The 24,132-nt window shown below is 29.8% G+C and overlaps 1 protein-coding gene across 1 annotated transcript; it reads right to left on the bottom strand.

Moving 5' to 3' along the window:
• Positions 1-1,565: 1,565 nt before the first annotated feature.
• On the bottom strand, positions 1,566-16,206 carry LOC107614549 (polyamine oxidase 1-like). The gene is made up of 10 exons (XM_088496922.1): positions 16,056-16,206; positions 15,654-15,903; positions 15,286-15,414; positions 15,075-15,136; positions 14,581-14,735; positions 9,290-9,433; positions 6,769-6,918; positions 4,238-4,492; positions 2,852-2,933; positions 1,566-2,463 (listed from the first exon to the last, which is right to left on the bottom strand). The coding sequence occupies exons 1-10, from the start codon at positions 16,105-16,107 to the stop codon at positions 2,225-2,227; spliced, it is 1,518 nt and encodes a 505-aa protein (XP_088353048.1). The 5' UTR covers positions 16,108-16,206; the 3' UTR covers positions 1,566-2,224.
• Positions 16,207-24,132: the final 7,926 nt, after the last annotated feature.

The raw sequence follows: 24,132 nt of genomic DNA, 5'->3' as shown, positions 1-24,132 counted from the left end.
ATACTGTGTTGTTGTTTTCATATGCAGGTCGAGAGGCTCCTCGCTAGGCGTCTGGATCTTTGAAGCGGAGTAGTCCTTGGGACATTTTGGGTTCTCTGTATGTATATATATGACTCATGTACTTAGCTTGCTCTCCAAGAAACTTGTTTATTTTGTTCCTCATAGAGGCTACAGGAGACTTAGGGACTTGATTCTGTATTTTGGGTGTTTGGGATACTTATGTATATATATGTAAATATTCTCCGGCCACCCTTGGCTTCGCAGGATGAGTCAGGAGCTAGTTCCTCTGTATTATTGGCACTCTTGTGACTCTTTTACTTATTCCTATCCTCAACTCTTAAGTTTCTTAGCATGTAAGTAATTCTATTTTTCTCGAGCGTTGCACTTTTTATTTCGCGATTTTGTTTTACCCATTTTTCAAGGCTCCTAGTTTATTATACTCTTTCTACTATTATACGTATGTATTTTATTTTAGAGGTCGTTGCGCCTCGCCATCCCTTTTTTACATCCTAGGTGTAAAGTTCTGTGTGGTAGAGTGTCACACAAATAATTTCTTGAACTGATATAGGGGTGGCAATGGATAGGGTAGGATTTGGATCTAATTCTAACTCTACTCGTGGGTTGAGTTTTTACGTAAATGCTACCCGATTCGCGGGTTGAGAACATCCTAATTCTAATCCTACTCGTTCTCAACCCGTGAGTATCCATCTCTACTCGTGGGTTACCAAAAAGATGCAACATTATTATAGAACTTGATGAGCATGCAAATTATAAATTCAACACAAACAACACAATCGTCCCATTAACAACATAAAATATCAAATATTCAATTCTATATAAAAGTCTTTACTAAAATTAATAACACAAACACAAATAAAATCAATGTAGGTCTATGAACATTCCATTTTATATAATTTTGTATTTATACATCACTAAAATAGACTAAAATTTATATAAAACAAACGTGTCATCAAGTGGTTAAATTTTTTTTTTACCAAGTGAGAGGTCAGGTTCAATACCCATCTAAAATATATTTTTATATAAATATATAACATATACATATACAAGATGCACCGCACTCAATCTTACTCGCTACGGATCGAATTAGTAATCCTATCCGACCGGATTGGATCGATTGAATATCCGCAAGTAGAGTACAGTGTACTGCCACTCCTAAACTGATATATCGAGATTTGAAAATTACAAAATATATGATTGTAATTTTATGTCAAACTACTAAAATATTAAATAAAAGAAGACAGTTTGTAATTGGTTAACTATTTTTTTATATGGGATTATTTTAAAATTTTTGAGTATATTTTTATTTTTTTATATTTTTTGTGTGTACGTATTATTGTAATTTACTGCTTTTACTATCCTTCTAGCATAAATCTTATTTTATTTGTTAATTCTTTTTGGAAAAACATCGTTTCATCGTTTGTGTATTTAAGTTAACAAAAAACATGCCGATGATGAAATATCCACATAAATTTCATACTTGTTATACATATTTTCAGCTCAATTAATTACGAAACTCTGCATTTTTCACACGAATGAAGTACTCGTTTTCTTTGAATAACATCAATTAATTATCAGCTAAAAATCGATAAGTGGATACAACATCTAAGCCAGCATTCTTACAACATATTTTTTACTTCTGGCCATAAAAGAAGAAAATAATCACAAGAATAACTAAACCAATTAATTCCCTTAAAAAATATGAGAAATGTTAGAGAGTCATAAGAATTTACTGTTTTGACCATCAACTTAATTTCTTTAGTCTAACAATCTAACATACTTTATCTCATACTTTTAACCATTGATGGTTAATTAATAGCCAAAATCGATAAATTTTGATGGCTCTCTAACATTCCTCAAAAAATATACCCTAGTATGCTCCCTTAGCAGTGATATCATATGAACTAATCTATATAGTGAGAGATTAGCGCACCCTGTTTTGTTAATCTAATTTTAGCCCACCAACATTGTTCCTATTTTTTTTTTTTTGTTAAATCTCATTTTACGTTTACTTTTGCTACTTCTTCTCCTCTTTCTTCACTCCTTTTTCTGCTTATAGAAGACTCTGTTAATCTAGACTACCCCATGGCACCAAGGGCTTGAACGGGACTCCGAATTTGAATCAATACCCACCAGGCCATGATGAATCTTATTAGTTATGCTTCTTTCGTCGTCGTCTTATTCTACATTGTGATTCTCAACAACTCTATGCAGTCATAATATGGCCTCTGGGGCTGCATATGGCCTCTGGGATCCCAAGGTTGCCATTGAGATATAACTGCGTAGGAATATCGCATTTGTGGATATTCGACACTGTGTCTGGTTGAGACAATGATAATGACCCTGTCAATGCTAACAAAGGCTCTAACAATAGGGATTGGTTCTCCTTTTTTCTTTCCTTTTCCTTCCACATTTCTTCAAGTAATGCTTTGCCGGTATCAATACCTGTTAAGCATAATTCAACAGCAGAATTAAGCCATTGTTCTTAGAGTTATCACTTGTCAAAACCTTCAAATTTTACATTTCATTCAAGACAAATTAGTCCTCAAATTTCAATTGAATCAAATTGATCTCTAGCTAAAATAACTAATATGCATTAGCATATGTCAAAAGGCATTAAGATGGTAAAATTGAGTAAGACTAACGTGATGTACATTAGTTAATGAGAGATTAAACACTTTCTTGTCATTCGATATCTTTATTTTCATTGTCTTGATTCCGAGCGCACCATACTTTTAATTAAAAATTGTGATAGGAAGCCATATACTTTTGAAACTCACTATTTGGAGTTAAAAAGGAGATGCCACCCAAATATTTAGCTTAAATGTCTCACCTGCAAGGTAACCACCATGTACGTAGCCATTAAATCTTTCACTTGTGTGCTCTCCTGTGAAGAAAACGCGACCAACTGGGGCCTGAAATATGCCCAAAGAAGCAATATAAGGGTCAAGGGACAAAACAGTTTAATTTGTTACCTTTTCGATCTTTGATCTGTATGGAATAAAAATTGGAATACAAAACATCCAAAAATTGGAATATTGAGCCCAACAGGAAAACTCAAAACATATCAATGGGTCTCATCCCCACAAGGGCCTTGACCGAAAAAACAAAAAGGAATGCCATCGAAGATTTTCAAGATTTCATATGTTAAATCAGATTTCATTATGATTTTTATTGAATGTCCTCCAACGGATAATTTCATTAAGATTAAATAAACTTTGATGTACATGTGTTTTGGATTCTCCTTCCACTTTCATTAAATTAATAGGAAGTCCTAAAATAAAGCAACATCAAAGGAAAATTTGGTACGTCACTTTAATCTGGCCCTCCTTTTCTCATTATTTTTTGGAAGATTGATCAGCAGTGAAACCAAACAAAGAACAAATTATATTAAATTCATGCTCTAAATAAATATATTTGTTATCTAAATTAAGTCACTTGTGTCACAAGGAACTATAAACTACGACGACAATAAGCTAGCTGGCACAAAAATGTAATGAAGAGCGATAATTTAATTATAATTGCCAGCTGTTAGTTTTAAGTCATCTTTTGTTTTGTCTTGCCATAAATTGCAGTGCAAAATTTTAAATGCAAAGACAAATATAATGCATTGCGAAGGAAAATGCCACATAATCATTCAATGTAGAAAAGGCAATCATTTGGTATCCATCTAAAATTAAAGGATAAATTACGCTTCTGATATATTATGGCTTAATATGTATGTTTTACACAATTTTAACACATGAAATAATCATACATTTAACCAATTTAACATATAGTTAAAATTTAAATAAAAATAATTTTTTTAAACACGTAAATATTGGACAAGTTTTATAATTTTATGAAAATGAAAATGATGCCATAATTTTATTATCTATAATTTAATTCAAATATGACAATCTATATTTAAATAAAATACGTAAAAAGCTTTATTCTATCTTGAATATACATACAATTAAGCTTATACGATAATATATAAAAAATAGTAATTTATCTTAAGAATATTAAAACGATTAATTATCTATATAAAAATCAATGATGATGTTAGATATATATTAAAATCAACTACAAGTATAGAACATCTATTGAAATACAAAATACACATTAAACATAAATTAAACTATATATATATTTATATAATATTTATATAAAAATATATTTAAAAAATAATTTTAATATACAAATAACATTTTTGAAAAATTAAATACTACAAACCAACCTTTATATTGTGAAAGACGTTAAGATTTGAGATAATGGGATAGTTGCTGTAGCTGCCACGCTGAAACCTGTTATTCCACCAGCGGGGAACAAGTATATCAATGGCATCAGGTATGTTGGGACCAAACATATCCCTGATAACAGCCATGGCTTCTATCAAAGTCTCTTCATCAGACTGAGCTTCTACGCGTTTCGATTCCTCGTTTGTCAACGTCACTACTAAGATGTTGGAACCGGGATATGCGTTCTCCATGTGCTAGTGACAGAGCAACAAATCAGCAAATAAGTTAAAAATGTTAAGGATTAGTACGCAAGGAAATTAAACCAGACAATTAGTCCGATTCTGTATAAGATTCGGTGAGTAAGCAAAGAGCCAGACAACTCATTTGTCTAAGTTATTTCAAAATTATTCTAGTTCTCGTGTCAAACAAGTAAAATAAATCTGATTCTGAGTCCAATTATTTTCATTCGTCCCCTAAGTTAATATAATAAGAGCCAAAGTCAATGCTCATTGCGCAGGTAAAGACAAGATGAATATTGACAATGAGTACCAAAATCCAAATATGATCAAGAGTCCCTTTTTACCGTTCCTAAAACTAAAACTCAGAAACACTGTTAGCATAAATAATCCACTAGTTCAACATAAGATTGTATTATAAGACTACTAGTAAATGGCATGTTCCAAGATATTTATTCTGACATATGATGCTACAAGAGTTATAACTCAACTTTGTTTGTCTTAATATTATCTCATTCATTTTGAGTTTTGACTGACGAATTTAATGATCATCTATACCGACCTAGTGACCAAGTCATGACATCAATACCAATTACTATAGCTCATCAATTTGATGGTTATATAAATCATCTTTTACCTCTTAACAAAAGAAAAGTTTTGTGTTTTTACGTTTTACAAGCTCTGATCTACAAACTCTATTTCATGTCTTATACCTATGCTTCTTATAAATTATTATTTTTTAACATTATATATTCATAGAGCTATTGTACACTTGTAACACTACAACATAAGAATTAGAGCAACTTCTGTAGGTATAATTTTGTTATTCTCTATTTAACTCCGACTAGAATTCTTGAAGAGCTTTTAAAAAAAATTCTTCAGCCGAATTGTAGTTCGAAATCACCACTTTACTTCGACTAAGCATTCTATGAAAAAGGTTTCAGATGAGAAATGCATTATTAACAAGGAATATATCAGAAATATTTTGACACGTTGAGTAAGAAACCAATCATAGATAGAACAGTTTCCATACGAAACAAATTAAAATGGATAACAGAAACAAGCGGATACCAACACTACAAAAGTTGTAGAAGGATAAACAACCATTTAATTTAATATTAACGCTAATAAGCGAAAATGTATTATATCTTTGTTAGGAAAGATATAAATTTAATATAACCGTTACAAGACAAGTGAAAATAGTTGCAGCAAAAGTGTGTTATCATGTGCAGGAAAAAGGGTCAAAAATCAAAATACAGCTGCAAAATAAGAATAAAATAAAATTCTTAGATCATCTTACGCAAATCAGGGACCAGCAATAGAACCAAAGCTATTTCGCTATCGAACAAAAGAGTTGTTTATTGTTCTAAACAAAAACAAAAGAGATGTTTCTATCACTTATGGCCATCAGTATTAATATACTGAATTGGCAGACAAGAGGATTAGACAAAGAGGTAATGAAAGTTATCACAAACATGTTTTGAAGTTCAATTGATAATTACTTCGGATTTAGTGCTTCATTTTATAGATAATCATTGTATTATAAATTATAAATATTACTAATGTCTAACCAGTATTTGACTACAAACAGGAAGACAAAAACTACAGTTTTGTATGCTTAAGATATACTCTCTTTATTTTAAAACAAGTGTCTCTTTTATTTTTTGGATTTATTAAAAAATTAATATATTCAGACAACATTTTAATTTTTTTAATGAGCTTAAAAAGTGAAAGAAACACTTATTTTAAAATAGAGAGTATAGTTTAATGACATTATTTAATCTACTTCGTTGTAAATCAATACAATTGCAAGTATTGCTGACTAGAAATGAAGATGAACCATGTGATCACATGTAATTATGTAAAGCACATAAAACTATAACAGAGTATTAGTTAAATAAATCCTTAGCAATATGCCAATTGTTTTAATTAGTTTATAATCTTTAATTTGAATGATCCAAAAGCAAGATACATGAGTTCAAGTAGGGCCCTAAGATTAGGTAAGCGGCTAGTAGTCTAGTACTTTCATGGGAAGTATAATTGACAGCATAGCATTCGTCATTAGATATTCTAAATGCAAGCATTTCATATGCAAACTATTTCACATAGAACACACATTGTAAAGTTTGTTATCTATTCACCCTAATCTTAATCAGTAGATCAGATGACAATAGCTTCAAGTTTCATTGACATGAGAAACAAAACATAAACAGAGAAAGCAAAACAGAACACAATATTAAATTACATCATGGAAACATGAACTGGCATCCAATGAGGAAAGTTACAAAAAAAACCTGCCAAAATGTGTAGTAGCCTCGTCGCTCGTGAGCATATATGAAGAATTCCTTTTCGGGTCCACTTGGCCAGAACTTATACGGGAACTTGAGAAAGATTTTGGTGTACACCATCACATCACATTTCTCTATGGCTTCCATTTTCCACCTCTTCAATTATTTATTTATTTTATCATGGACACATTGAAGCAGGCAAGTATATGAATCAGGAACAGCAAGGAAGAACCAAAATGCATTAGCTAATAATAATAATAACATTGAAGATGCATTTAGACCAATAAGCCAGCTCGAGGAATGAGCATATTCTTTTAAAATTTTAGATTTTATGACCTCAATAGTGTTCCAATGTATCTTGTTAGAAACATGAGTCAAAAGGCATTTGGCAAAGAGTAGAACTCTTAAGATATTAACTCTGACAGCAAGTCAGTAATCACAATAGTATTATTAAATCATATGAAAGGTCAACTATGTCGTATGTTGAATCGATAAGGATGATGGTACCGGAATGATTTTATTCCATCTAAAGAATCATATACTCTTTCCTCCTTTTCATAGGACCCACAATTGGTGAGACTTAGGTCAGATGAAAATTTTCTAATGTTTCAATCCTTGCCAGTTGCCACAGTGTATTAGTTATGGATCGAAGTTAAAATCATCAAGAAGGACTTTTCAATGGGGTCATCAACTCCTTACATTTTAACCTTTCCAACATTTCAAATGTATAGATCATAGTTTGGTAAACATTATAATTTAGCTAAAAACAGAACATGTATAACTGCACAGAGGTGAACTTACAAATTAGTTACTAATTAGTCGGGGTTTGCATAAAAGTAGGAATTTGTTATCGAATAGTGTTAAGAATTTAAGATATAAATTAAAAGTTTAAAACTAAACTTCGTATCAAATCTGAACACAATCATATTCATTACTTAGACTACGGTAAATAGCATTTATATAAATATGTAGTTAAAGAGTGTACTAATGGTATTCGAATTAAATAATATATATAAGTATAGATGAAGTAACACAATTTTCAAGTTAGAAGGAAAAACAAGATGATACATGCTAGTTAATAAAGAAAACCAATTCATTGAAAGTTTAAAAATTTATTATAATTGCTCGTGAAATTTGATAGTCAAATTTAAACATCTAGTCTGAATGAACTTCATAATGAAAAAAATCTTAAGATTTTAATTTAATTGGTTAACATTTTTAATTAACAGTCCAACGTATTCAAGACTTCAACTCAGCAACTCAGTATTATATTTTTAATACGGAATATTAATAACTAACTTGTGGAAACGAGTAAATTGTAAAGCACGTAGACAATGATTTTTGGGAACAATGTGAACAATTGGATTCTAAAATTAGCCCAATAAAATAAAAACACAATACACCCTCAAATTACCCACTTAAATATTAGATAACCATCCGCATACCTAGTAAATTGAACATCCGATATATCCATTGTTTACATTGGTTAGCATTTTCATTATCTACCTATACTTTTCCAATTATAAACACACTACCCTTCTTTTCACAGTTACATAAATTCGAGCTGGCGCCTTCCTCTGTCCACGTGTTGACCTAACCAGGAGGGCTAACAATAGACCATTACTAACAACCAACAAGACGGTGGTGGATCACTAATACCGTGGATCATGCAATCCATGGTTTTTACATATGAAGACACACCTCGAAAGTCTATCTTCTGGTGCTATCAACAAGGGAGCTCAATTTAATACAACACAAGGACCTAGCTATCCCTATATTATTTTTTATTTTCCAATTTAATGATATATTTAAGACTGTGGGGCCACGCACTGTTAAACAGAATGGAAACTCCCACCTCTCCCCTGTATGAACAAACTACACCCTAGAGATTCCATTTCCACCATGGTTGACATTACTAGAAGCACTTTCTTTTCTTTTTTTTTCTTGGTTTTAAAATTTCAAATTATAATTAACCAGAGTTTTGTGCAAATAATACTTCTCTAAAAAGGTACGAAATATATTAATATACTGTAGTTAATAAATAGAGATAGAAGTAAAACATTTTTTTAGGAAATCAACTTTGTTTTAACAATCAATCAACCAATAAAAGAGTACATGGACGAAGATTAAAATTTTGAATTATTATTGTAGAGGGAAAAATTTTAAAGGAAAAGAAAATTATTACCTGGATACTAATCAATTTGTTAAAAATAATAACTGTATTAAAACATCTTTGAACTCATCAAATTTGGGATTAAAAAAGACATATATAAAAGGATAGTTTAGGAACTTCCAAGAAGAAACCAATATGACCATGTTGTAAATGTGTTAATGCATTATCATAAAGAACAAGAACTGGCTTGACTTTCCGATTGTTAATGCCATATATAAAACGACATTAGTATGATAAGCAAAGCAATGTACATATTATCAAAAACCAATGCTTGAGTTCCACATCAAGCTGAACTGAGAGTAGGACAAATATATAAAACAAAGAAAAGGAGACTAATATGTAGAGAAGACTTACAGGTAAAGGTGGATTAAAGGAAATTAGATCACTTTGGAGAACGCCAATGCTAACGGACAGAATAACGTAATTAGCTTCGTAAACGCAACCATCTTCTGTTATCACCCTAATGCCAGTTCTCGAATGCTGCAGTTCCCTGACAACCTGCGCAGATCCATGAAAACGATCACATTTCATCTCAAAAGTAAATGATATTAAAGTTATGATTAAAACCCCAATTTTTGTAAGACAACTGAATTTACAAATTCAAATGTGTTTGAATTAACGTTTGTAAAGGAATGCTGATATGAGTATGTTTTTTGCAAAATTAAATTTTGATTAAAACTGAATCAATATTAATGTGATTTGTGTTTGTATATTTTTTGCCAAAAGTAATTCTGAAAAACATGAATATTATTTGGATGATATTATCCAAAATTACGTTGGAATATAAAGTCACTAAAAAGAAAGTAAAAGCTAAAAATTGATATACCATTCTTTAATATAAAATGTCAAAATATATAATTATTATTATTATTATTTCAGTGTAATTTTAAACAATGACAAACAAGAAATTGTTCCTCTTATAAAAAATATGTTTAAAACGAAATTCAATGCACATCAAACTAACTAAATATTATTCAAATACAATTGTATTTACTCGAAACAACCTTAATATAAGTTGAGAGATGTTCAAAGACAAACCAAACACACACTATCACTACCTCAGCTTACATACCTACTAATGTATTATTAGTAGGATTTTGTTAACAGAGGTTATAAAAATGAGGATAAACTACTAAAAATGCATTTAAACAATTTTGTCACTAACAAAAATATACTTGAATTTTGCTACCGATAAAAATACATTCAAATAATTTAAAAACACAACAAAAATATTCAACGTTAAATATGTATTTTTCAAAGAATATTTTAGACATTAAATACCCAAAAAAATTAAATGGAGAATTCATCCAAAGCAATAACTTTGCAATAACCACTCCAACATTGAAATCAATTATAGTAATCAATTAAAGGATGATTTATTACGAATTGAAGGAAACTGAGCATATTGAGCACAGATCCTGTTGCAGAAAGATTTGTTGGATCTCTAAAGTAATTTACCCAGAATCGCAACAACAATTAGAACGAGGTCAATTAGTCTCTGAACTTTGAGCAATTGAGGTATTGCCTAATAAATGGAGATAGAGAAGTGCTAAGAGGCTAGCAACTTTTGTGTTTTGTAATTATCAATTGGCTATTAATAATGTTTTTAATAGTGTGAGAAATAGTGGGAGATCACTTATTTTTTTTTATAATTAAATACTCACTATAAAACACAAAAGTTGCTGGTCTCTTAGACTTTTTCATGGAGATATTGACAACACCCCCTCCTTCCATATCATTATTACTGATGAAATGACATATCACCTTAGGTTATTGCTATTAGGTCAATTCAAATAGTAGCGGTGGTAACAGAAATTGGAACTCAGGGACCTACTTATTCATGTGTAAGGCGCCTTTGGAAGAAAAAATGAAAATGGAGAGATAGACAGAGATATAGAGCCAGTGACTAAGATTAAATCAAGTTTTGGTGTAAAATATACAGAATTAAGTTATATCTTAGTATTTTATTTAATTCAAGATAAATATAGAAATGAAATAAAAATATTAAAATATTTTTAGTTATTAAAAAAATATTTTTAAAATTTCAGTTTTTATTATCAAAAATTTTATTTTTTTTTGTTCTTATTTTTTTTAAAATATCAAAAAAGCTGAAATTTTGTATTACAAAACTGAAATTTTAGTTATCTTTAATTAATAAATATAATACTAAATCTTAATCTCCTAATTTTAATTTTAATATCTGAAAATAAACACTATCTAAAAAATTATAGAATTAAAATAAAAGACAACTCAAAATATCGACATAGAAGATAAAAAAATTCTACGCATATTTTCAATTCAATTTTATTGAAAAGTTCTATATTATAGTCTATACATATTTTTACCATAATGATTTTCAGTCAATCAAAATTAAATTTGATTAATGATTGCTATTACCTTAAAATCAAACCACCTCAAATATATTTTTTTTATTTTTAGACAACTGATTTTTACATTTAATTATATCCTGTGTCAACTTCCGCTTCATTACTACTTTTGAATTTTAATATGGCCTCCAGTTGCACCTGAACTGTTAGGCTACCCTTGGATTATTAATGATAGATAAGATATTAGAATGCAATAGATTTTAAGAAAGTAGAATGGAGCCCAAACATAAATATGGTTCCCCAAACTCTCTAGATTGACAATTGACCAGTCAATTCTGGTACGGATATAATTATTATCTGATGACCAGATGTTTTTGTATTCTCTTATGTGGGTTGGTTTGGGTATCTCCGTATCTGGCGGCTGCTTGTTTAGATATCACAATTTTAAATAAATTAATTGTTTTTATAAAAATTTTATGAAATAAGACAATTTTATAATTTAAATTTTATTACGATTTTATATTTTATGTATTTATTTTATTTTCTTAATTTCACGTAAAATATCAATCTTTTTTATTTTGATTTTTGGGGTTTAATTTTACGTTTTCCTTTTGTCTATGCCTACTTCCTAATGTTTTTTTTTCCTATTTTGTTCTTTCATTAGTTGATTATACCTTTTTTTCATATTATTAATGATTTGAGACATCTATAATTAAAAAAAAAATAAGCTAACGTGTTTTTAAAACACATGATAAACTTATTATTAATAAAAAAATTTAAATACTTTTATTTAATAAATATAAAATAAATACATTAAAAATTTAAATTTTTAATATTTTAAAAAAAATTCTAATTAATAAATTTAGCATGTGTCCTTGAGACACAAATTAAAATAGATAAACCTTTAAAAAAAATCACTCTCTAATTAAGCGGAATATTTAGTTTCCAACGTACAAAATAGAGGAAGTGATTAATATTTTATGGAGCACTATTTTACCGACTAGCTAGACTACAATGAATTTAGGAAAGTAAACAATGAGCAAATAGAAGAAAAATAGTTCAAATGGTACTGTATTTTCATATTCACGTAAAAAATTGTGAATTCGAGACTTTTTATTTTTAATAAAAAAAATAAAAGTAAAAATGTTTTTGATCATGACTAATAAAACAAACAATGATTAAAAACACAAAGTATTGCTGAGTGACTGATAGCAAATCATCTGGAGATTATTTTGCTAAAAATACAATTTTTATTATAAAATAAAATTATAAAATATTTAATAATTTTAAATGGATAAAATTAATTTTTCTTTCTTCAACAAGGTCTACTTTTTTTATTTTGTTACCTAATGCCTTATGTACATTGAATAATAGAATGAAAATGAATTGTGTTTTTATTTTCTGTTTTTATTTTTAGTGTTTTTGTTTTTAAAATTTTGTGAAAGAAAAATCAAAAAGTAAAAACATAAAATATGATTGTATTGTTTTGCTATTCTTTTTGTTTTTTCACAAAATTTAAAAAAAAAAATACTGAAATATTTTTCCAATGTATTAAAACATAGAAAATTTAAAATTTTAATATTTTATTTTCTATAAAATTTTCAATTTGTAATAATACCCCTTAATAAATGTTCAATGAATTTGTGTTTCTTGAGAAGTATTTCAAGAAGAGAAAAAGGTAAAGATTTTACTAATAAAAATATTTAAAAATACTTATTAAAAAATTAAGGATCTTGTTTAAAATACTTTTTAGTGAAACCTTTAATTCTATTTTCATCCCCTAGAAAATCTTTTCAAGAAACATATATAATCTCGGAAATAGATTCTCTCAATTTTTTTTAACAATTGATGGAGTAAATTATAATTTTTCATCATTAATTTTATAAGTGGGATGAAGAGAAAATATGAAAGAGAAAACATTAAAAGATTAGAGATCACATTTACTCCTTCAATTATTAAAAAAATTGAGAAGAACTATTTCCTTTCATTATTTATTTCTAAAACAACTCATTAATATAAATTCAGCTGCTTTGACATTCATAAACTTTATGAATAAAGATTTAGAAAAAAAAAAGGACAAATAAATTTTTGATTTTTTATTTCGCAGATATTTAAATTTTCGAGAATTTGAAAATACATTTAAATCTTTGACCTTTTCAAAATTTAGATATATTGATTCCTCATATTTACTTGGGTCTATCAAACCTAATGAAAAAATCAAACATGACTCCCATTATATTGACATGATTGATATAGATGCACATAGGAGAGTTTTTAAAATGGGACAAATTAGACTTAAAAATCGATGTGTTTAGATTTTGAAAATGCCAGAGACTTAAATATATTTTTAAATTCTCAAAACTTAAATGTTCGGATACCAAAAAATCAGAGATCGATTAAATTTATTTGCAATAAAACTGAAAAGCCACATTATAATTATTTGTGGCAGAAAGTACTAAAGTGATGAAAGCTCCACGAAAAAAGTTAGTGATAGATTTGAAACCATAACTACTTAACATAGCAAGAGATGATAAAAAATAATATTAAGAAAGAGAAATTATATATATATATATACATAAAAAATAATATGTATATATTTTTTGTATGTAAAAAAATGTTAAACATACATATTCTCTTCCAATTTATCAAACTTAGTACCATCTGATAAATACTCTGAAGTCTGAACAAGTATCTTTAAATATTTTTAACTAAATTCTAAAAAACTAAATGCATATGATATTCTCTAAAAATACTAATTGACTAATATTTTTATATTTATCTTATATTTAAATTAATACTAACTTCTAATTTTTTCGTAAAAAATATTAATGAATTAACATTTTTCTTATACATACATAGGCAGGCACACAGTAAAACAAAAACTGAAACAGTTCCGAAAAGTCATTTTCTGCATACTACTAATGTAGGACAATTGAGCACATGTAACAGACAACCAAATCGCAATGTTCAGAATTTATTATTTTTATTTATTAATTATTAATATTTAAAAATATAAATTAAAATTTGTTGTTAAATTATTAAACAAAAAATTAAATTAATAATTAAAAATAATAAATAAAAATAATAAATTATAATAATTCTCTAATATTTTTTATAAAATAATTTAAATTAAACAAAGTTTTTGACTTTTTCTTTTTATAAAAAAAGTTATATATAAAAAGCAGAAAACTGACTGCAGAAGCATACAAATAGAGATTTTTCAGATTTCAGAAGGGTACAGCCACTCCCATCACCAAATGGCAAAAAGGCTACAATAAAATCTAAAGAAAGAAACAGAGACTGTATAAATGTAAGTACCTTATTTAATTGAAGACGACCGTCTAAGATTCTGCCCTCAGAAGTGAAGAGAAAACTTTCAGCCATTTTATAGAGCAAGCAATCGTACCCTCTTTGATCTGCAACTAGAAATTCTCTTTCACCAAAGTCTACGTAGGTGGAAATTGGTTCCACTTCTGCATCCCAATAAATCTAATTTTAGACCATCTAATAACACGGTTGGAGGGGAAAAAAATATAAGAAAAAGAAAAGTGATAGTATAACAATTCCAGGAAATTGAAGCATGAGTAACAACATATCACGGGGGTAATTGAAAAGGTCCTTAATTCTTTTTCATATGAGCTGAGCTGGAACTAATTATTAGCATTGGATTAGGAAACTTCAAACAGAAAAATCAGACGTGTGAACAATAAACTTCATTTCCTTTGTTTCGTGGAAGGAAGCACAAATTAACAGTGAAAAAACTAACTCTACCGTGAAATTAATAAGTGATAGGATAATAAAAATTAACGCACCTGCCATTTCAAAATCATGGAGGATAAAATCAATAGCCAATTCTATTGGCGTCTTCGGCGTCCTAAACATACACCCGAAAAAAAAATTTAAAATTAAAATAATATAATAATAATAACTGAAGGACTGATTATAACATTTGGTCATAGCACACAACACGTTACGAAATCGTTAGGTGCGGTTGAAAATGACGTCGTTTCAAGTGGCACTTACGAAGGCGGTTCCATTATCTTGCTAGTAACATCATCATGTCCGTCCTCCTGGTTCCGAAGCTTCTGAATCGCCGAGTCAACCGCTCTTTTGTACGAATCAGCAGCGATTCCACTCGGGAAGATCTTGCCGCTGCAACTCGCCAACGCAAACTATATCAGTTATAAATCGAAGCCCCAAGAAAACAGAGGAACAGCAATAATCAATTAATCACCGACCAAACCGACGAACAAAACGACGCCGAACACAGCAGAACGTTTGCAATTTGCTAAGGCATGCATAGTATTGAAACTCTATTGAATTAAAAACAGTAGAAAATGTTTAAATTCTGTGAGAAGGTAGTGATAATTATTTTGTAATTGTTTTTGAACCTGCGATCGTAGATGTTGTAGCGAGCATTGCTGTAATCGGAGAGGCAGGTTCGTAGACCGGCTTCGGTGGCGAGTTCCCAAACAGGATTGGACTCGCGGCCGCCGACGCCGGCAATCCAGCCTGCGCCGAGCTCCACCGACACGCCGCCGAATTGCTCTTTGCGGATCCTACCACCGATTCTGTCAGAGGCCTCGAGTATGATGATGTCGTCGACGCCTTTCTCGGCCAGAACCTTCGATGCGGAGATACCTTTTGGAAAATGGATAAAAAGGTTAATCCAAGAAGAAGAGGAGAGAAAAGGAACAATGAGACTCCTTGAGAGCGAAAATAACGGTGATGTTCTGATTATTGAAGAATAGTAAGGTTGTGTGACGGAATGAAACGGTGGCGTTTGGACTCACCAGAGATACCGGCTCCAACAATGATGACGGAGGAGCGAGAAGGGGAATCCATGAATGCGTGTCACAGAGGACGAGAAATATACACGATGAGAGAGAGAAGAGAGAAGGAGAGCAGGGAGTATGTGATTTGCGTTTTGTTTCGCACGAGCTCAAAGAAAATTCGCGGGAGTTGGGTTATATAGTTTTGTTTTCTCTTTTTCTTTTTCCTTTTATGTGGACCCGTTGTTTATATATATATATATAATATTTTTTTTTTCTGTATACTTCTTTTATATACCTTTGTTTTTTATATAAAAGGAATTTTTGTTATCTATTCTTACTTTTATTTTATCAATCTTTTAATAACAAAAGTAAAAGATTTATACAAACGTGGAATATATAAACTTTTTTTAGATAAAAGATATGTTCTTGTATAGATCAGCTTGGCCTTCTTTGATATAGTTCGTCCTTGTGACGATGTCTTCCAGATCTTTGAATAGAAAGAGCTATACTTCGAATGTAGAAGAACATAAAGGATCGACATTTATACAAGACACTCTGAAACTCAAATTAGTGTATGAAATAGCCTTTTTTTTTTAAATGAATAAGAATGGATTTTTTTATACCATTATTTTTTATCTCTATATCATTTTTTATCTTTTTTTTTTTTTTTTTTTGGTATAAAAGATAAAATATTTTTCTTTTTATCAATTACTTGTAAAAAATGTATGAAAAAAGTCTACACATAAATTATACATATGATATTTCTTTCTTTTTTTTACAAATTATTTTTTGGATAAAAGATATTTTTTCTTTTAATTTTTGACAATGACTTTTATACTAAAAGTGAAAAATATATACTGACATATATAAACGTAATGCATATATCATTTTTTTTTTCTTTTTCTCGCATGGTTAAACTTTTAAGTACTTTTTTATTTGAATAAGTAATGTTAAATCTTATGCACGAGTTAAATATTTTCTAAGTAGATGTTTGTTTTAAGGTTAAAAATGAAATATATTGCAAACACTTATATTCTTAGAAATAGTATACTTGAAATTTGAAAATGTTATAATTTATTATTGTAGACAATTTTTTTGTTTGATCACATATTTAATGACTTTTTATGGAAATAGCAGATTTCGGTTGTGCTCCTTCGATCTATTCAATCACTGACAAAATCTACATCATAATAGCCCATTACACAAAAATTATTAGACTTGGGATATCACAAACCAAAATCTGAAATGCCATGATATATCTAATAATCCTTTTAACAGCAGAAAAAATAGATTTTTTATGATGTGATTGGAATCTAGAGCAAACTCTAACATTCTGAACTATGTCCGGTCTAGAGGAAGTGAGGTACATGAGTGAACCGATCATTCCTCTAAATCTAATTTCATTCACATCTTTGTCATTTTCATCATTTTTCAAGTCTAGAATTTAGATGCATTGGTGTGTTCATTGGCTTAGCATTTTCCAAACCAAATTTTTTAACTAATTCTTTGGCATATTTTTCTTGCACAAATGTGCCACTTAGAGTTTGTTTGATTTGGAGACCAAAAAAGAATATAAGTTCTCCCATCATACTCATATCAAACTAACTAGTAATTAATTTGCTAAAATCAGCACCCAAAGACTCATTTGTCGAGCTAAAAATAATGTCATTCACATAAACTTGAACAAAAATAAAATGATCATTAGACTCTTTAATAAATAAAGTAGTATCTGTGAAACCTCTTTGAAAATTATTTTTTAACAGGAAAGAACTAATTCTTTCATACTGAGTTATAGGAGCTTATCTCAAATCATAAAGTGCTTTTGAAATTTTAAAAATAGTTTGAAAACTTTTCATTTTTAAAACCGAGAGATTGGATTACATATATTTCTCTATCTATAATACCATTTAAGAAAACACATTTAACATCCATTTGAAAAAGTTTAAACTTTTGGCGTAGGCATAGGCAATCAACAATCTTATGACTTCCATACTTGCAACATGCGCAAATGACTCGTCAAAGTCAATACTTTCTTCTTGATTATATCCTTGAGCTACGAGTCTTTCTTTATTTCTTGCTATACTTCCATCTTCTCTCAATTTGTTTTGAAAAAATCTATTTTATTCCCATCACTCTCTTTCCATTGGAATTAGATACTAATGTTCACACTTCATTTTTCTCAAATTGAAGCAGCTCCTCTTCTATTGCCTTGACCTAAGATGGATCTTCAAGTGCTTCGTTCACATTTTGTGATTTTATTAGAGAAATGAGTGCAATATTATTTTGTTCCAACCTTATTCTACGTGAGGATCTAGTGGTGACACCTAGTGACGGATCTCCAATAATGAATTCTTGTAGATAATTCTTCAAGAATTTTCTATTTCCTTGGTCTTGGAATCCTAGGATCAAGTTAAAATGGAGTTTGGTTTTCTTGACTGTCAGTTCCAGGATTCTCTATAGTTTCAAGAGATAAAACAGAATTATTTCCTGCAGAATCGATGCCACAGTAGATTAATCTCTTTGCTGCAGACAAAAATAAGTTTGAGCTTGATTCTCATTTTTTATATCACTATTTTGAGCACATGCATTATCATCTTTGAAAGAGCTTAAAATAATATTAGTATTACAAAAAAAAACGTGTATGAATTCCTCAACAACTCTAGAATCTTTATGATAAACTCTATAAATTTTGCTAGTTGTAGAATATCCAATGAAAATGCATTCATAGGTTTTTGAATAAAATTTTCCCAAGCTATCTTTAGCATTTAATACAAAATATTTGTACCTAAAGATATAAAAATATTTAAGATTAGGAGGAGTTCCTTTCCATAATTTATAAGGTATTTTCTTTAAAAACTTCCTAATAATTATTCTATTCAAAATGTAACACGCTGTGTTGACTGCTTATGCCCAAAAAAACTTAGGAACATGACTTTCACATAACATGGTCCTAGCCATTTTTTGAAGGCTTCTATTTCTTTGTTTAACAACACCATTTTGTTAAGATGTTCTTAGATAAGAAAAGTTAAGTGAAATCCTTAGTTTTTCACAGAAAAATTTCAAAATCATCATTTTTAAATTTTTTTTCGTGGTCACTTCTAATAGAAGCAATCTTCAAATCTTTTTTCATTTTAAACATTTTTGCTAAAAACCTCAAAAGTAAAAAAAGCATAATTTTTATGCGTTAGAAAAAGGACCCGACCGAATCTAGTATAATCATCCACAATTACTAGGCTATAGTGTTTATCGCCTAGACTAAGTTCTAGTTAGCTCAAAAAGATCAATATGTAGCAATTCAAGAGATCTTTTAGTTAAAATGTCTTTCTTTGATTTAAATGAATTTTTTATTTGTTTTCCCATTTGACATGCATCACAAGTGATATGTTTGTCAAAATGAATTTTAGGAAGACCTTTCACTAAATTTTTCTTTACTAACTTGGTTATTTGAAACACGCTAGCATGCCTTTTATGCCATAGCTATTTTTCTGAATCCATGGAATTAAAACAAGCTACATTTTTTTTTAGTTCATCTAGTGTGACTTCATACATTATCACATCTTTTAACTACAAATAACACTTCATCAAAATTTTCATTAATAACAAGACATTCTAATATTTAAAAAATTACCCAATAACCTAAGTCACAAAGTTGGCTAATACTCAAGATATTATGTCTCAATCCATCCACCAAAAATATATTATCAATACAAGTAGAAAAGCCCTTACTCACTTTACCTATGGCAATGATCTTGCCTTTTCCATCATCACCGAATGTCACAAATTCTCTATTGTACTCATTTAGTTTGATGAAAAATGTGGACTTTCCGGTTATGTGCCTTGAACATCCGCTATTAAGATACCATATATCTTTCTTCTTCTTGGATGTAAGGCAAATCTATACAAAGTTTCAAGTGATCTTAGGTATCCAAATAAATTTGGATTCTTGGATGTTAATCCTCCTTAGTTGCTCAAGGACATTGAAATTCTTTACCACTTTATATACTTTATTTCCAATTTTTCTTTCAACAATAAAGTATTGATGAGATGAATGACTATATTTTTTGCAAGTTTGATAATGATTTCTCTTTGCTGAATTTTGAAAGTGATAAGAGGTTTGAAATATTTTGGTTTAAGAGGTTGAAGCTTTAGTTTCAGCATGAGATTTTTCAAAAACAGCTCTATTTTTATCAAAATATTTTAAACTAGATTTTTCAAACAAAGGTTCTTGACTAGCTAGCAATTTATCCAAATTTTTATAACTTTGAGCAAATTATACTATATTTTTGGTTCAAGCACTTTATGCAATAATTTATTTTTATCAATTAGGTCTATTAATGCATTAACTGTGTGCTTCCTTTTAAATTTTTCAGTTTCAGATTTAAGAAGTTTATTTTCTTCGATTAAATCAATAGCACATTTGGTTTCCTTTAGTTTTTCTTTAAGAAAAATATTTTTAGCTTTTAAGAACTCATTTTCTGACTCACATTTATAAAAGTTATCCAAAATGTTTCTAATGTGTGCCGTTAGATCATCAACCACTTGATATAATTTCTCATTAAATAGGTCAAAATAATTTACCTCTTCCACTTGATCTTGGTTAACTATGAAACAAGCTTGTGCTTTGTTTTCAGACTCTTATTCATCATCGGAGTCATTTTCAAGGTCCTCCTATGATGCCATTAGCACCTTCTTCTTGTCTTTCTTTATTTTGAGCTTAGGACAATCATACTTGAAATAATCAGCTTACTTATAATGATTACATATGATCTTGCTAAAATTTCTCTTGTGTTCCTTTGAGTTTGAACCTTTACTCATTCCTTTACTTCTCATGAGTCTTCTCAATCTCCTAGCAAAAAACATAATTTTATCATCTGAAAAAACTATCATTGAAATCTTCTTTCAATGAATCAATATTGGATTTCAAAGCCACTCCTTTCTTTTTTGTGTCTCAGTTCATATGTGTGGTTTCATAGACAAGTAGTTTTTCTCTCCGCTCATCATATGTCATTTGGTTCAGATTGCTACTTTCAAATATAACCATTGCTTTTATTTCCCACTTTTTAGTGAGACTTCTTAGTAATTTTCTCACTAACACTTGTTCGATGTGAGTCGTTCCTACAGCATCCAAGCTATTGATTATGATCGAAGATCTTTCAAATATCATCAATGATTTTTTTCTTCCTTCATAGTGAACATTTCATATTCCTTTATAAGCATATCGATCCTTATTTCCTTGACATATTGAGTACCTTCATGAGTGACATGGAGTTTATCCCAAATCTCTTTTGTTGTTTTGCATCTTTACACCTTTCAGTATTTCTCGAAGCTAATGGCACAATGCATCATATTAATTGCCTTGGCGTTTAGCTCCACTTTCTTCTTATCTTCATTATTCCATTCATTTTCTTCTTTGGGAGTCATCACTGCTTCAATGCTTTGTAACGACCTAGTTTTTGGCAAAACGAATTTTTCAGAAGATTAGTAAAGGAAGCACCTCTGCTATATTATCAAGCACCTCGATGTTCAACATCATTATGTCATCACTAAGCAAGAACCTCTTTTGAGATAAGTTTGACGACACAGTCACGAAGAACCTAGTTTTGAGTTGTATCGGTTAAGAGTTTTGATTCTGGTTTCCGTAATTAGTCTCAATTTGACGAGCCGGACTCATGAAAAGAAATAGTAATATAATATTATAATATTATTTGATCTATTTTAGTTAAAAATAGGAGATCGATTTAACTGGGTTCACAGTCTAGTAGTGCAAATTAACACCAGCACTCTTTGATGACTTTAGCTATGCTAATGCATCATCATATATGTTCTATTTTCATATTAAACATGTTACTAGTATCATTTATGCTAGTAGCTCAGAAAATAATCTCTAGATGTGTTTTTACTTGTGTTTCGATACATCTAGTTTTAGTAATTATACACTTGAGATATTTTAATATTATTTTAATCCACCTCCAAAGCAGCCAATCACAACCCACCCTACACCCCCAAGACCTCCAAGGCTGCCTCATTTTCTCATTGCAGCCAAAAATATTCAAGAGAAAAAAGAGGAAAAAGTTCTTGGTTCCTAATCTTTCAAAGCTTGATTTCTTCTGAACTAAAACTCAAATCAAAATTTTAATTTGACCAAAATTATCATCTCTTCTTTTTCTTCATAATCATATGACTAATCAAGGCTAGAATTAAGGTGAGATAGTTGTTTCTTCTCTCTTTTGTTTCAGTTTCAAGGAAGACATGCATAAACATGTATTTTCTTGATGTTCTTCCTTAGGAATCATGCTTTGCTTGACTTGAGGGACAAGAAACTTCAATTTTCAGTAAAGTTAAGGTGAGAAATCCCATCCTAATATTCATATGAAGGTTCAGTTAGTTGAAGGTTTTTGTATTTAAAATTGTTCATGATGTGATTTAAGAGAAAAAAGTGCTCTAAGAACACCTAGAAGCATAACCGAATTTGAGGTAGCAAATCAAAGTAGGATTTGGTGAAATTAATCTTGATTAATTATATTTGAGTTGTGTGAATGTTGTATGATTTGGCTGTGCTGAAAATTAGTTGCATATATGATTAATTATTGGTAAAAATTTGGTGAAATTTTGATGAATTTCGGTGAAATTCAAGCTATGAATGCATGTTTTTGTGGCTGCTGGAATTTCGAACCCTAACCCTAAAATTGGAGTTGATTTTGTGTTGAAAAATTGGGTCGTTACAATTTGGTATCAGAGCAGGTCATTCCCAGTAGAGCTTGGGGAGTGGACTGACTATGCTTTTCTGCATACTCTACTTATGTGTCTCATGCTGTTAGGGTATCTTTAAGATACATTTAGCATGAATGTCTATGAGTGCTCATTTTGGGGATGTTCGTGCTTAACTTGAGATATTAAGACTGATCACCTTAATGTTGATTGTTTGGTGCGGATAAGACCTCAATGACTGTGAATAGGCATAGTTTAATCGAGTTTCGAACGACGAATCGATTATGAGACATATCTATCTTCATAACTGTTATGATCTTCATGGCTAAGGCTATGTGAGATTTGGATACTGTAAGGCACGGACCGATCTCTTTGTCAGGATGTCTTAAAGGAAATAGATCGCTTGAAGATGGATTCTTGCACGTGGCTGAAATTTTGAGGGCAAAATTTTCTTTAAGGAAGGTAGAATGTAACGACCTAGTTTTTGACAAAATGGATTTTCTAGAAGATTAGTAAAGGAAGCACCTCTACTATATTATCAAGCACCTCGATATTCAACATTATTATGTCATCACTAAGCAAGAACCTCTTTTGAGATAAGTTTGACGACACAGTCACGAAGAACCTAGTTTTGAGTTGTATCGGTTAAGAGTTTTGATTCTGGTTTCTGTAATTAGTCTCAGTTTGACGAGCCAGACTTGATTCATGAGAGAAGAGAAATAGTAATATAATATTATTATTATATTAATATTAGAGATACTTGAATAATATTATAATATTATTTTATCTGTTTTAGTTAAAAATAGGAGATCGATTTAACCGGGTTCACAGTTTACTGGTGCAGATTAACACCAGCTCTCTCTGATGACTTTAGCAATGCTAATGCATCATCATATATGTTCTATTCTGATATTAAACATGTTACTAGTGTCATTTATGATAGTAGCTCAGAAAAGAATCTCTATATGTGTTTTTACTTGTGTTCTGATACATTTAGTTTTAGTAATTATATACCTGAGATATTTTAATATTATTTTAATCCACCTCCAAGGCAGCCAATCACAACTCACCTTACACTCCCAAGACCTCCAAGGCTTCCTCATTTCCTCATTGTGGCCAAAAATCTTCAAGAGAGAAAAGAGAGAAAAGTTCTTGGTTCCTAATCTTCAAATCTTGATTTCTTATGAACTAAAACTCAAATCATATTTCTAATTTGACCAAAATAATCCTCTCTTCTTTATCTCCACAATCATATGACTAATCAAGGTTGGAATTAAGGTGAGATGGCTATTCCTTCTCCCTTTTATTTTGGTTTCAAGGAAGACATACATAAACATGTATTTTCTTGATGTTCTTTCTTAGGAATCATGCTTAGCTTGACTTGAGG

This window comes from Arachis ipaensis, chromosome B8 (assembly GCF_059453495.1).
Source record: "Arachis ipaensis isolate K30076 ecotype BB chromosome B8, ASM5945349v1, whole genome shotgun sequence".
Classification (NCBI taxonomy): Eukaryota; Viridiplantae; Streptophyta; class Magnoliopsida; order Fabales; family Fabaceae; genus Arachis; species Arachis ipaensis.
The sequence above is the reverse complement of the archived record's forward strand: the minus strand, read 5'-3'. Positions and strand labels throughout refer to the sequence as shown.

Excerpts from the sequence above, each read along its gene's own strand:
- LOC107614549 (XM_088496922.1), bottom strand. The coding sequence starts at position 16,107 with ATGGATTCCCCTTCTCGCTCCTCCGTCATCATTGTTGGAGCCGGTATC. Across the intron at positions 15,137-15,285 it reads AAGATAATGGAACCGCCTTC|GACGCCGAAGACGCCAATAG; the intron begins GTAAGTGCCACT and ends GTGTATGTTTAG. Across the intron at positions 2,464-2,851 it reads ACATGGTGGTTACCTTGCAG|GTATTGATACCGGCAAAGCA; the intron begins GTGAGACATTTA and ends TATGCTTAACAG.